The sequence below is a fragment of the Genypterus blacodes genome, unplaced genomic scaffold (assembly GCF_046128005.1).
Source record: "Genypterus blacodes isolate CSIRO-AG114 ecotype Tasmania unplaced genomic scaffold, CSIRO-AGI_Gbla_v1 ptg000175l_1, whole genome shotgun sequence".
In the NCBI taxonomy this organism is placed as follows: Eukaryota; Metazoa; Chordata; class Actinopteri; order Ophidiiformes; family Ophidiidae; genus Genypterus; species Genypterus blacodes.
In genome coordinates this window covers 12,501-27,116 of record NW_027466976.1, presented here as the reverse complement: position 1 = coordinate 27,116, position 14,616 = coordinate 12,501, and the positions used below count along the sequence as shown (strand labels likewise).

At 48.5% G+C, this 14,616-nt stretch overlaps 1 protein-coding gene across 1 annotated transcript in view; it reads right to left on the bottom strand.

Annotated features, from left to right (window-relative positions):
- Positions 1–7,705: 7,705 nt before the first annotated feature.
- LOC143014021 (protocadherin-16-like) overlaps positions 7,706–14,616 on the bottom strand; it is a gene marked incomplete at its 5' end in the record, with an annotated part of 18,912 nt that continues 12,001 nt past the window's right edge. Inside the window, 10 exon segments of the mRNA XM_076167790.1 lie at positions 7,706–10,842; positions 11,010–11,419; positions 11,496–11,667; positions 11,782–11,923; positions 12,545–12,831; positions 12,945–13,075; positions 13,417–13,568; positions 13,656–13,867; positions 14,094–14,207; positions 14,307–14,616. The exon segment at positions 14,307–14,616 is cut by the window's right edge and continues 87 nt beyond it. Coding sequence (XP_076023905.1) covers positions 8,798–10,842; positions 11,010–11,419; positions 11,496–11,667; positions 11,782–11,923; positions 12,545–12,831; positions 12,945–13,075; positions 13,417–13,568; positions 13,656–13,867; positions 14,094–14,207; positions 14,307–14,616 — 3,975 coding nt within the window.

Below are 14,616 nucleotides of genomic sequence, written 5' to 3'. Positions count from 1 at the left end.
GTCAAAACATCTCTTCAACGTACGACGGAGGAATGACGATGATGAGGGTTTCTGAGGAATGCTCCAAACTACAAACCTGTCAATAGAAATAGGGATTATGTGCCTGATATTCAAACTGAAAGGCTTTGTAAACCGGAATACCGCTGGGATTGAGTTTTACTCCCAAAACCAAACATTCATATTAAGATGACCTGCCAAGTGTTTCTGTAAAATCTCTGCATAACAACCAACATAAGGTTGAGGTCTGTTTAGGGTCAGGAAACTCAAACCACCTGCTGACAGAAACACGCCGCTCGTATTGCTGTAGCACCGCTGGTCCCACTGAAGCACAACGTCGCCCTGCGCCGTAGGAACGCGTTGGCACCGAACGCCACGTGACTTACTGCTGTAGAACGACTGCAAGTGAATGTAATCGGTGGGAAACGCAGACGGGAGGGAGAAACCGCACAACTTAGCAGGAATAGCAAAGTACAGCTGAATGCAAATCAGCGTCGTAAAAAAGTGTTGCGGTTGAGCTCTGGGGCGATTGGATGTGAGGCGGCATCTCTGTGGGTTTAGGTAACGGGTTTGAATTTGAAGGATTTCTGTATTTCAAAGTGAAAAGGATGATATGTGTCCTAGCTCTCAGGCCAGAGTTCTGCCTCTTGTCCATTTTGAGCTCTGTTATGGAGGAAATATACGACGCCTTCACACGGCGATAACTACAGGAGGAACTCTTGGCAGCGCCTCGGGCTGTCGTAACTTCTTCACCGTTTCTGTGTTTGAATACTTAAAACTATGATCCAGAGAATAAAACATCCACAAAGAATTTGGGAAAGCTGTTTCAATTTGTATCAAAAGTAATTCACTGATATTATAAAGTAAAGACACAGATAATGTTTGAGTTATTGGACAGCGTTTGATTCTTTTCTCAATAACGTCCAATAGCATCAATCATACTCCGGAACACCTCACGCTTTGTGTTCTCTTCATCCTCAGAGTCTAATACAGCAGGGAGCATGTGTGTGTGTGTGTGTGTGTGTGTGTGTGTGTGTGTGTGTGTGTGAGAAGCCAAAAGAAATGATTCACAACGCAAACTTAAACTTCCTCCAAAGCTTTGTTTGACATTGGCCCTTTAGTCCCATAACATGTAGACGTCACCGTGTAGGTGTAAACCTGCCTGCTGACACACCTGGATAGACACGCCCACACCTGATGCAGCTGGCCAATCAGAGCACAGACAGCAGCTGTACAACATGATGGCTTCTGCTGCTGCCTCTTGGTGTGTTTGAGGTCAAACGCTTAACATTCAGTGGAAGAGTCTGAATCTGAAGATGTAGCTCGAGCCGCCAAGACACAAACCACCGACTGAGCTGAAAAAGCTCTGTGAAGAGTTGTAGATTGACTTTTCCCGTCTAAGAAACGTCTGACCGGTCGTCTATCACTCTATCAATCATAAATCAACACAACGGCTCCTAATGCCAAACATACTTCACCTCGGCCTCAGTTTCCCCGTTTAAAGGCTTCATGTTGAGCAGCTTTGTTTGCAGTATGAAGATGAATGCTTTTGTTGTGGTGTTGCGTTTCTTTGGTGCCGGTGATGTTGGTGATGTTGGTTTAACCCTCCTGGTCCAGGGCCCAGAGTGTTTTCATGAGTCCGGTATCTCTGTCAGACCTTTGGCTCACATCGTAGACGCGGGTGAGCCGACAGAGGAACTGTTGCTTTAGAGCGATCGGCGGATTTAAACGGTTTACTTAAAGGCCCACTGCAGCAGAAACATGTTTCAAAATAAAGCAGGCTCTGCACCGGAGTGTGTCCAACACAATAAAGACCTCTGGACTTTAAAATAAGTCAGAACGTATAAAACCCAATAGTTGTCACATTGCTACATCAACTGGAGGAATGTCTGGTGGAACACAACACATCGAATTAGAGAGAGAGAGAGAGAGAGAGAGAGAGAGAGAGAGAGAGAGAGAGAGAGAGAGGTATTGGTGTCCATCATGGTTGCTATTAGCTATTAGCTATTAGCAGAGCAGGGCAGACTGAATAATCCTGGCCTGCTCTCTTGGCTCCTCCCCCTTTTCCTCCGTGCTCTCCAGCTGGGTGCCATCCACGCTGGCGAGTAAACGAGTAAAGCGCCCCGCCCTGCTTCATGAGTGCCTCATTGTGTTCTTACCTCCAGCCCCAGCATGAGGTCATCAAAACACACCGATCACTGTCTGCTGTTTACGCTCCGCAATCAGCAGAGGGAGGACGCCTCGCTTACACCAGCCTGCAACGCCAAACCGATCATCTCGCTTGGAGCTTTCAGCCATTTTGTGCTGTACCTGGGTTTGTTATTGGCTCTACAAACCTCAGGAGACAAACACAGAATGGAAGAACTTAAAGGTAGAATCAGCTTCCTCTTCCTGGAGCAGTGACAGATTGATCCAAACGCTGCCAAAGAAGAAACAGAACCCTTCATCCTATCTGCAGGCGCCGAACGACGAAGCAAACATCTGATCTACAGATCAAAGTGCAGCTCTCCTGTCGTCTCCACATGAAGGATGGAGCTGATATTTCCTTTATTAAACTCCTCTATCAAGTCTGCCTGTCAGGAGAAACGCGGCAAAAATGCATAAAGATAAAAACACACCAGCGTTTAAACAAGCAGCTTAAATCAACAGAATTCAAATTAAATATGAACTTTAAACACTTTGGCATCTTGTGAGCATGAACAGTTCCTTGTTAAACTGTTTGTTGTGCTTTGTTCCCATTCCAGGCTAAAGAAGGAGGAGGAGCACAGATCTGAACATGGATGAAGATCTGAGCAGAGGGAACTAAACCAACCTGATTTTCTTTCATATTAGATTTGAGCCTTAATGTGATTTCTGACGGTAGAGCGTCCCGGTCCGTCCGTACTGTGAAGCTCTACTGCGTCTCCTCTGGGCTCTGCGGCAGAGCGGATGGACACTTTGCTCTCAGGCATCCAAAGCTAACAGACAGAGAGACGGACCATAAAGTGGAACACCTCAGCTTCTAACCGCAACGATATCTCACCTGCCTGCTCGCTCGGGAGCTGAGAGAAGCATCAAGACCAAAGAACCCCAAGAACCATGGCCTTGAACAATACACACACACACACACACACACACACACACACACACACACACACAACGGGCAACAGAAACATCCACAAATCACCAAAGGCTAAAGCAGCACCTACTTATTTCCTTAATCCTGTATTTTCCTCCGTAATTATCCAAACACTGGCCTATTATTTGGATTTATGACACGGAGAGGAGAAGTTCAGCCAAGTGTTAGGCTCCAGTGCGGGTGTTGCTGCTTTCATGATGTTTCTCTTCTCCCATCTTGGCACGTCTCCTTCCTTCCTCCCCTCCTTCCCTCCCTCCTTCCCTCCCTCCCTCTCCTGCCGTGTGAAGTGTGAGTGACAGTGTGGCGGGGGAGTCCTAACGTAGCGCGGGGTCAGCACAAACCAGAACCAGGCTCGCACCGCTCAGCCGCCTCCTCTCGCCTGTCACTTCTTCTGTACACCGCAGGAAAAAAAGAAGAAGAAGAAGAGGAAGAAGCAAAAACTGGCTATAAATAGACTTTCTGAGGCGGCTGGTTTTCCCTCCACGTATTCTGTTAGTCAGGCTAAAGTTAGTACAAGAACGCAAATAGAGCCACGCTGCTTTAAAGTGTAAACAGAAAATTATAGATTATAGGGTTAAAATGTTCAACAGTCTGTCAGAAGAAAGACAAACTTTACACAGAGAAGGATCCTATAATATACACACACACACACACACACACACACACACACACACACACACACACACACACACACAGAGTTTTAGCCCATTGACTGCTCATCATGTGGAATGGGGGAAAATACAGCACGAAAAGTGAAGGACTGAAGTAAAAAGGTGGCGCTGAGGTCTAAGGTGAGAGTGTGTGAGTGTGTAAGCGTGTGAGTGTGTGAGTACTTTAATTACCAGTCAAAGTAACTTGTTTCTTGTGGACAAATCATCTTGACCCATATAGTTATTAGCTCTTCTTTGCCAGGTTCATTCACTGAGCTTTAATAGAGTCTACACATCTACAAGTTTGATTGAAATCTGTGTATCACATGTTTTGTAATAACCTGCTGACACCCGTGGGTGACGATGAGTCTGACCTGATGGGGTTCAAACTACTAAACTCTGCGTTCAAAGTTACAAGGCTCCTACGTGACAGCAACTTCCTGTAAACACCTCAGGACTGTGTACGTGTACAACTGGAGCACACACACACACACACACACACACACACACACACACACACCTAATAACACACAGAACAACAGCCAAAAGCTTTTCCCTAGCCAGCGGAGATAACAGCTGATAAACGGCATGAAAGTAAAAACCTGGCCCCAGAAGTTATGCAGTGTGTGTGTGTGTGTGTGTGTGTGTGTGTGTGTGTGTGTGTGTGTGTGTGTGTGTGTGTGTTCATGGTGATGCTGTAGGGAGCTCAGGGTCACGGGGCCTCTGTTAGCTTCCACAGAACCTCTGTGTAGTTCTGGGCTCAGTTTGAAGAACAGGAAGCTCACGCTGAGACGCTTGTTGGAAGGAAACGTCTCACATGTTGTTACTCTTGGCCGAGTCCTCATGTCGTTGTTTTGAAAGTCACAAGCAAGTTCAACTCAAATCCCAGGTCAAGTCCATTCATTCATTCAGTGATTCTATCAACATCCAACCGTGCTGACAAAACTGTACCACACAAACAACACACACTTCTATTTAAAGATGATGGGTAGAGCAGATACTTAGATAGATGATGATGATCTAATCTCATGTCTGATTGGTTCTAAATGGTTCAGCAGGTTTGTGGCTGAGTTTGTTTGGTGTTTTATCGTAAACAGTAACTCACCCGAAGCATCTCAAATCAATCGAATCCCCTATTTATGTTGATAAAAAACGAGTTTTGAACGTTTTGAAATCAATATTTACCTTTGTTTACGTCAGGACAGGTGCTTCTTCATCTTCTTCTTTTGTTTTGTTTTTGTGCGTTCCTCTCCGATTGGCGCATTGTTGCGCCCAACTGGCAACTGGAGTATTGCACATTGATTTCTCATAACCAAATAACTGTTTAATGTCCCAACAAATCTGAATCTCTAAATGTTCTAGAAGTAGATAAATAAACTCAACATGAGGAATTGATTTATTTTCCCCACTTTATCGCTCACAGGCATAAACACAAACGCTTACATACAGAACAGGGAGTTTGTTTGAACCTCAGCAGCTTCCTCCTCACACTTCACGCCGCATTACTTATTATTTGCTTTAGCGTCCGTCCACAGTTCTTCATCTCATGTCTTAATTGAAGCTTCACTCTCAGTTGAAGCCTTTGCCTCAGTGGAGCAGCTTCCCTTCTTCTCTTCTTCTCAGAACACTCCATCGCCCACTCCTCAACGTCTGAACTGAGGGAATGAGGACAGAGGACAGACGTTCATCCAAACCCTTCTCTCCTGATCCCAACACGGAGGACAAACGTTTCTCTTGCTGATATTCCAGATTGTATAAATATCAGGAGCTGTCAGTGAGAGAGATTCTTTACTGAAGAGGGGAAATCTGAGTTTGTGCTGCGCTGCAAAACTGGAAAATGTAATAAATTAAAATGTTATTCACAGGTCACGCATATGTTGAACTTCCATAAACTGAAACAGCTGTTTGTTACATAGTTCAGCTCCTTTGCTTAATTTAGAGGAAATCAAAGCCAGTTGAACAAAACAAGACACACATATAGATGTCAAGACAGACATGTTTGGAGCGGGACAAGGGGCCTAAACGCCTCTGACTCTGAGGCGATGTTACTGGGGTGTTATTGGGATGTTGTGGCTGTGAGACGTCCAGTGAGGTGTGAGGCTGGACTGTGTTTGTGTTCTGTTTCTGTTCAGACTGAATGCCCTATTTTGTCTCAGAATCTTTACTCTGAGCCACTGGTTTGATATTTGTGGCCCTCTGTTTCTCCAGGGGATAGACTGCAGCCCCAGACTCATTTCTCCTGGATTCTGTAACTAAAGCTGCCTAGTTTGTCCCTGTAGGAACTGGAAGTGGGCCAAATATCAGCTGGAGAGATTGTTGTTGGCCTTCTGTGTGTGTGTGTGTGTGTGTGTGTGACTGTGTGTGTCATCTGTTCTGTGTCTTTCTTGCTGTCTGTCATGTTTGCAGTTTTCTCCATGTATGTAACCACAACTCAGGAAATCATAATTATGTCAGCATTCAAACGCAGCTTATTTATTGGCTCAGAGGTTTACACAATGCAGCTCCTCATTAATCTTCCTCCTCCAGCAGAGCTTCTGGGTCTCTCACTCTCATGTCAGGAGCGTCTTTCTCTCTCTCGCTCTTTCTCTTGCGTCCAAACCAGCGTCCCACCTCCTCCTGTACATAACGATAACACAGAGACACTGCGTAGCTGTGTGTGATGGCCAAATGAGGCAGAAATCCTCCTGCAGCTATACAAACACGCCTGTCCTCCATATGAAATAAACATTCTGCAATTATTCAGCTATATCAACAGCATATGGCTGCATAAGAGCTGGAAGAACTGGGGCCAGTGTTGACTGGACCTTGGCTTCAGGTCCAGTTTGGGCAATAATGGAGTAAAAGCTGATGTTATGTTGCGTGTTACACACACACACACACACACACACACACACACACCCTGTGATGGGAAAAGACTTCGCCCATGGATACACAGGAAACACAAAATGTTCACTGTTTACGCCAAATGATGAATTATAAACGTACATAAAGATAAATACAGATTGTGTCGAGTCGTTGAGTGGCTCAGTGTACAAACATCATGATCCACTCCAACAGCTATCGTTTCAAATTGGCAAATGTTTAAGACAAAGACAAAGAATGTTATAGCTGAAGAACAAACTTCATCATTAAATATGACAGTAACAGTAAAGAATGGACACAAGAGTCTACCTATCAAACATTTACACTACTTAGTGCCAGATTTGCATATTCATCAATCTGTGATGAGCCAAAGAAGACATCCAACTCCAGTTTGCCAAAAGAGATCAGTAGGAATTTATTATTTGCTTCTTAAATACACATACAGCTCATTGTTCTGCTGGAGCACTGGCAGTCCTCTCAAACTCAACCCAGATCACAGGAATGTCTCTGAGCCAGTTCCATCATCACTGTAGATTCTCCCCAATGTTGTGCTGAAAGTGAGACTCGTGGCACGTGTTGCTCTCAGCCAAGGAGGCGCCAGGTGGGCGGGGTGGCGATGTGAGGACGGAAGGAGTAGCAGAGGTAGCAGAAGAGGTCGAAAACGACAGGACGGGCCGGAAAGAAGAAAGGATGAAGAAGTTCCTCCATCAGGATCTGAACAATGAGCGGGGGGTGAAAATGCCTCCTCATACATCCATGACACTAAAACACATACATGTCAATAATGGGAATACAATGCAGAGAACAAACAGCTCAGATGGAAAACAACACAGCGCTGGTAGCTAAATCCTTTACATTCATCAGGGCTCATGCATTCATGCTTTCATCTCCTGCTGGGCTGGCTCATGTGCTACATCAGGCCTAAACATGGTGTGTGTGTGTGTGTGTGTGTGTGTGTGTGTGTGTGTGTGTGTGTGTGTGTGTGTGTGTGTGTGTGATGGTGTTCTTGGCATTTTCCAACAGTTTTGCCAAGATGAAAAACTTCACAGACGGACGTGGTTGATCTTTTTAGGAAGCACTTTCTTTCAAAGACACGGAGGTGATCAGCAAAATCTGAGTTCTCCCTGAATCACAAAGGGATTGTGCTGTTGTGCATAAAAGTACGAGCTGCTGGAGCGGCAGGGTTGAGACGGATCACAGGTTTGAATCGAGTCTGAAGATCTCTATGTAGCTCTACTGTTGAGCCACAGTTTGACAAAAAAAAGACATGTTTTACCTTAACAACACAGTATAGAGAGAGTGGAGTTTGGTGTCTTACTGTCCAAACATGGAAGCAAGTCCTCTTTACATATAAATAACACAGGAAACCCCCACAGAAGTCTCCCTCTCAGTCACATCAGAACAGTCACAAGTAAACCAAAAGAGTCTCTAGGAACCTAGGAGACAAGGACATACTCATAGCCTGCATACATACAAATATACACATATGCAAATACACACAAACCATTGTCTCTCCAGGTGGAACAATGGCAGAAGCCAAAATCAACAGATGTGAAACGTCGAGGGACGCAATAATAACTCAGTTCTGTTTTGTGATCCATTGGCACTTCAGTGAATCTGTGTCCGTAGGATTCATGTGTCAGGTGGCAACTCAGCGCGTTCAATACTGGAGCGGAAGATGTCCACACACACAAAGAGAGGAACACAATCGTTTGCTCTCTGGCCAGCCAGCGAGGAAACACACAAACCATACGTTAAATCTATCTACACACTGAGGGATCTCTGACTGCAGGGGGCCAAGAGGGTCAGTTTGACTCTTGACCCCGTTCAGTTCTTAGAGACCTGCGTCACTGTGGACATGGAGGAGGGCTGGACCAGTCAACCCCGGCACATGTTCCACTTTACCATAATGACTCTGAGGCTAAAGGAATGGAAATGATGCTGTTTGGGTTCATAATCCAAAATTCACATCTGGAATTCCTGGAAAATCACATCACTGACTGAAACCAGGCGATGTTTAAAACATCAGATGTGAAACAAACGTCAATACTGGACCATTAGTGAAGGTGTCGTTCTAACTGACAGCTTCTCTAGCAGCCATGATGCTGCTCTTTGTTCTGTCCTACTTAGGTCCGGAATTTTCATATTGTTTTGATATGAACGTTTGCCTTCATATTCTCATCTCATGGTCCGGACTGTGGTCCAGTGACGGCTCTCTGGTGCTGATCATGGATGCTGAAGGGCCTTGGTTGACTCCAAAGGGGGAGACAGCTGGAGATCGTGCTGCCAGAGGAGACAGAGACGGGGAGAAGCTGGGGGACATGGCTGCTGAGGAGATGGAGCCCTCGTGACTGATAGGGGACCTACGGAGAGAGGCCAGGTGGGGGAATGTCCGTCCGATCACAGGGACCTTTGGAGGAACTGACATGGCCCCTGGGTGGGCCACGGATGTGATGAGTGGCGGAGGGTCAATTCTAGGTTTGGGCTCCATTTTGGGCTTGGGTTGGAAGGGCTGCCGTGGGTTTTGGTTCTGCTGGGCTGTTTCATCCTTCAGCCGGGCGATTTCGGTAAAGACGTTTGCCAGAGGCTGGAACTGAGGACACCAGTTGAGGAGGTAATCCCAGTTGTAGCTTCCACGCAGCTCCTCGTCGCTGGCAACGATAGCAGTGAGGGAGCCGTCCACTGAAGGTTTCCCATCCTCAGGGAAGGGGTAATCCTTGGGCAGGGAGATGTTGAGACCGCGACCAACACCCAGGTACCCTCCTGCCTCATCCCTGTAGACTGGGAGCTGACCGGACAGCAGGGTCCCACTGAGACTGCCTCCCAGTTTCTTTCCTTTGAACCAGGTGCTGCCCTCCAGAGCTGCAGGCTCACAGGAGATATCAGAGAGCTGGTCTGCATCCTGCTGGATCCCAGAGTCTGGTCCTCTGGCTGAGATGTGCTCCTGCATGGAGGAGGTGATGGAGGCAACACGGGGGTACTCATTTATCATCCTGATCTCGTCATCCTCCGCCGCCTCTGCTGAGCCTCGCCCGCTGGAGTGAGAGGGGTCCAGAGAACCTCCTCTTGTGTAGGGACCCCCACCTGCCCCACCCTGATCTCCAGCATAACCTGGTAAGGCCTGGTGGTAGATCCTCTCCCCTGCTGTGCCTGACTTGCACTCGTCCAGTTTCTGCAGTGCAGTTCCCGAGGCAACGGTTCTGTTTCCTGTATCCTTGGCTTTGGACCTCCTGCGTGATTTCACCAGGATCACCACCACAGCCACGATCACCAGCAACACAACGATGCCAAGGGACACGACGGGGACGACGATCAGTAACAGGTTGTTCACATCAGCGGCCAGACCAAAGTTGGTGCTTGTGACGTCGATGGAGATCTGGGCTGTGGAAGCTCGCGATGTCGCCAGAGGACTGTGAGCTTTCACATCCAGGGTCATGAGTCTGGGTTCCTGTTTTTGTTCTGATCCGCTGCCACTTTTACTGCCAGAGCCGTCCACCTTAAGGAAGATCACGCCTGTGGTTCTGTTCACATCAAAGTACGGAGAGTACGCTGGGAGAGAGTAGAGAACGACCCCGTCCACCCCACTGTCCTCATCTGAGGCCTGCAGCTGCCCGATGGTCTGGCCCTTCTTGGCTCCCTCTGGGACTTCAAAGGAGAAGTCGGTGGATTTGAAGAGCGGGTCATACTCGTCCTCGCCCGTCACAAACACCTGCACTGTGACGGACGCTGAGTGGTTTCCTGAATCCATCGCCAAAGCCACAAAGTTAAAAGAGTTTATTCCCTCAAAATCAAAGGCCGTCTTAGTTCTGATTTCTCCTGAGTTCTGGTCTACGGCGAAGCTGTTTCCCATCCCGCTCCAATCCACCATGTAGTACTTCAGCTGGCCAAAGGGCCCGGTGTCATGGTCGATGGCGTGGAGAACAGTCACAGCTGAGTTTACAGGCTGGTTCTCTCGGATACTGGCGGTCAGGACTTCCACTGGGAAGAATGGATGATTGTTGTTTAGATCCTTCACCTCCACCATCACTGGAGCCAGGGCGAAGTGGCCCTGCCCATCTGCAGCCTGGATGATGACCACGTGTGTAGACTGGTGCTCACGGTCCAGAGCTCGCTTAAGGCGTAAAGCTCCGGTCCACTGGTCCACAGAGAACAGGTCTACCTCGTTACCGGAGCTGATGGTGTACTGGACCTCAGCGTTAGGAGTGGAGTCTGGATCTGTCAGAAAGAAGGAAGAAGAGAAGATTAAACAAGAGACAAAGTAAGGACACCTTCTTCTAACTGATTCCACAAGTTTGAATCAGCTACTGACTGTTATTTAACCTAACAGAGTATGAGCTTCCTTCCATCATCAGGTTTACAGTGTAGTGTTCTAGATCGCTCACCCGTGGCACTCAGTCGTAGGATCTCAGTCCCAGCTGCCGCTCCCTCGCTCAGCGACACGGCGTATTCTGCTCTGCCAAACACCGGTGGGTTATCATTCACATCGCCAATGGTTATCACCGCGGCGACGTTGGAGCTCCTCTGGGGTACGCCGCGGTCTGACACCACCACGGTGAGGTTGTACAGCGACTTGGCTTCAAAGTCGAGACCCTCGGCCAACAGCAGCGTTCCAACTGTTTGAAAGCCGCGGCCCTCCAGGAAGCGGACGCTGCTTTCAATCTGGAACGCATTCCCTTCGTTTCCATTGGCAATAGCAAAGTCGAAGCCGCAGTTTTCCCGAGAGAGGTCGCTGTCAAAGGCTTCAAAAGTCAGAACCGTAGACCCGGGGATGGTGTCCTCTGAAACTGTAGCCCTGGAAAAACAGAAGAACAGTTAACACGCTTGTGGGAAGAGTTGTTGCGGTTCTACTCCCGTGAAGGCAGACTGACCTGTACTCTGACTGGTGGAACACGGGGGCGTTGTCATTGACATCGGAGATTTGGACCTGGATGGTGGTGAGGGAGGAGAGCACAGGCGAGCCTCCATCACGAGCCTCTATGACTATGTTGACTGAGGGGCGTTCAGGGTCAAACTCAGCTTTTTGACTGATGAACAGAGTTCCTGGATGAGGACGGGACAGACAGATGGATAAAGTGTGACTGTTAGTGTCTTCCTCAGCTGTGAACAGAGGCAGAGAACTAAAACACCAGGAGCTACAGCACCACATCTCCTTACCATTGTTGGGGTCGATGTAGAATCCCTCCTGGGTGGATGACGTCACCCTGTAGGTGATCTTTCCGTTCTCTCCCGAGTCCCTGTCGGTGGCTGTTACCGTGACAACAGCACTTCCTGCAGGAGTGTGCTCGGGCAGCGTGACCTGGGGTACAGAATGTGGAGGACAACAGTTCAGCATCAGGGCACAGGAAACAAATAGGAGCACATAAATAATGCAACTCCCCAAGGTGAAGGCGCCGGAGGTCAAACTGCAGAAAACTCATAGAGGGGAAATTGAATTTTATATCTCAGTTCCTGTTTTTCCTGAGCCCGTGCTAATGTGGGCCGTTTCCTGAGTCAGAGCAGAGTAGTAAATATGAAGAGTTCATCTCTGCAACTTTCCCCGAGTCAAGATGAGGCTGTTAACTTTTATCACTCCCTCCCTGTGTGTGTGTGTGTGTGTGTGTGTGTGTGTGTGTGTGTGTGTGTGTGATGCATGTATGTTTTTACAGCGTATGTATGTACAAGTGCACGTTAGGTTTGCCATGATGCAGCAGTTTGCTAGTTTAAATTTATGTCAGCAAACGTTTTAAACATGTGAATTTCCACATGTTGCAAGTATAAGAAACATAGAAGGTAGAAGGTCAATGAGGCTGCTGCTGTTATGTTGTTATGACTGTTTACACTGACTGTTACAGCTCCACTATCAGGCTGACTGAAGCTTCATTGTGTGGCTATAGTCGACTGGTTCACTCAGAGATCCGTGAGATTAAGCCACGCCCACCTGGTAGAGATCTTGGGTGAAGGCCGGTGCGTTGTCGTTGACGTCCTCCACCACTATGGTGATGTTGGCCTCGGTCAGGTGCCGGCTGTCTGTGGCCCGGACCGTCAGGGTGTACCAGGTCTTCTCCTCAAAGTCCAGCGCCGCGGTGAGGGACACGCCCCCACTGTAGCGGTGGATCCCAAACTTCCCTAAAGCGGACGGATCCAGCTGCAGGGAGTAGGCCAGGGCGGGGCTGGAGTCCACGTCGTTCCCCGTCACCAGGGTGATCTCTGTGCCGATCAGCGTGTCTGCCAGAGAGAGAAGACGTGTCAGCTATGTTTAACCCTCTGTGATGTGATGATGTCACTGTGAGACGCTCAGATGCGTTCATGGGCGCTGGGGAAACTCTGGAAGCTCTCACTCTCTGGGATACGGATTTCCTGGGGCAGAGGGATGGTGGGACTGTTGTCGTTCTGATCCACGATGATCACTGTCAGTGTGGCAGATCCAGCCAGGCGGGGACTTCCGCGGTCAGTTGCCGTGACAACAAGCCTGGGGGAAGGGCAGAGATTTTTGTTTAGTCGCTCATTCGATCGCCGACTTTCTGCATGTTCAGTCAGAACTCTGTATTGGTTGGATGGAGGAGAGAAAATATCTAAGGTTTACCCAAACATTAACATATATCAGCTGATTTACTGACGTGACCAAAGCCTCACAGTTATCTTTAATCATGCTGATCTACAGCCTGTCTGCTGCTCATGTTTACCTAAAGCGCTCCTCCTGCATGCACACACAGCTGAATCATTCACTACATGTGGAGGATCTGTCCGTCGTTCTTAAATGCAAATCAAAGGTTCTCAGTGAGGTTTAGGAGACCGCAAATCTGTTCTCACTTGGTCTGGGTCCAGATCTCGCGGTCCATGATGGCCGCCGTGGTGATGCTTCCGGTCATCGGGTCGATCTTGAACAGGCCGCTCAAGCCCGATGACTGGAGGGAGTAGGTCACCTGACCGTTCTGGCCCTGGTCCACATCTTCAGCCACCACCTGAGGGAGGAACACCAAGGAACTGTTAGAGTTTACCCAGAATGCAACACTGGAGTCCATCTGTATGGGACATCTGGTGGTCAGCACCTGTATGATGGGCGTCTCATATCCCTGTGCTTCTCTCATGTACGCCACGTAGTTCTGGAGCTGGAAGCGAGGAAGGTTGTCATTGACGTCCTGCAGTATGAGGTTGATGGCCATGAAAGACGTGGAGGTCACAGTTTCTGCCTTCACCACCAGACGGAGCCTCGGGGTGTCTTCAAAGTCCAGACTTATGGAACTGTGCACCGATATCTCTCCTTCAAAGACAGAAAAAAGAAGAACAATGATGAAGAAGGCTTGAATCCAAATATCTCAGAACAAAGGACAGAAGTGAGAGCAGCCATGGTTTCATGCAGTCGGAGGAAGCAGACATGAAAGCTTAGTCTAAAGAAAGATGTGACTGGACGATGATAAGCAGGAGATCATGAGATGAAGCGTGAAGCCTACATGGATGAGACAGGAATGCAGTAGAGAGCGTTTCACCTGTGGAGGAGCTGATGCTGAAGCTCTGCCTCCTGTTCCCACTGAACAGGCTGTAACTGATCCCCTTCTGTGTGCCGTCAGGGTGCTGAGCCTGAGCCCGAGCCACAGCTGTGCCTGAATTGAGGGAGAGCAGAACGGAGAAAACATCACTGACTCTGGTAGAAAGAATCCCTCAGAGCGTTGACTGAACGACCAGTGGCGTCTCTGTCAGACCTTTGGCTGCGTTCTCCTGTAAGTTGACGTCCCTGGCGTTCCTGGAGAAACGGATGCCGTCGTACTCCACCTCCTTGACAAAGATCACCACCACCCCCTGGGCGGACTGGGTCGGGCTGCCCTGGTCCATGGCCTCCACGATCAGGGTTCTCTGAGCCTGGGTCAGACCCCCCAGCGGCTCGGTGGCCTGGATCTCCCCGGTCAGGGAGTTGATGCTGAAGCCTTTCACTGGGGCGGCGAAGCGGTAAAACACAGAGCCGTTAGCGCCAAAGTCTTTGTCCTCTGCTTTCATGGTGGCGAGGACGCGCTG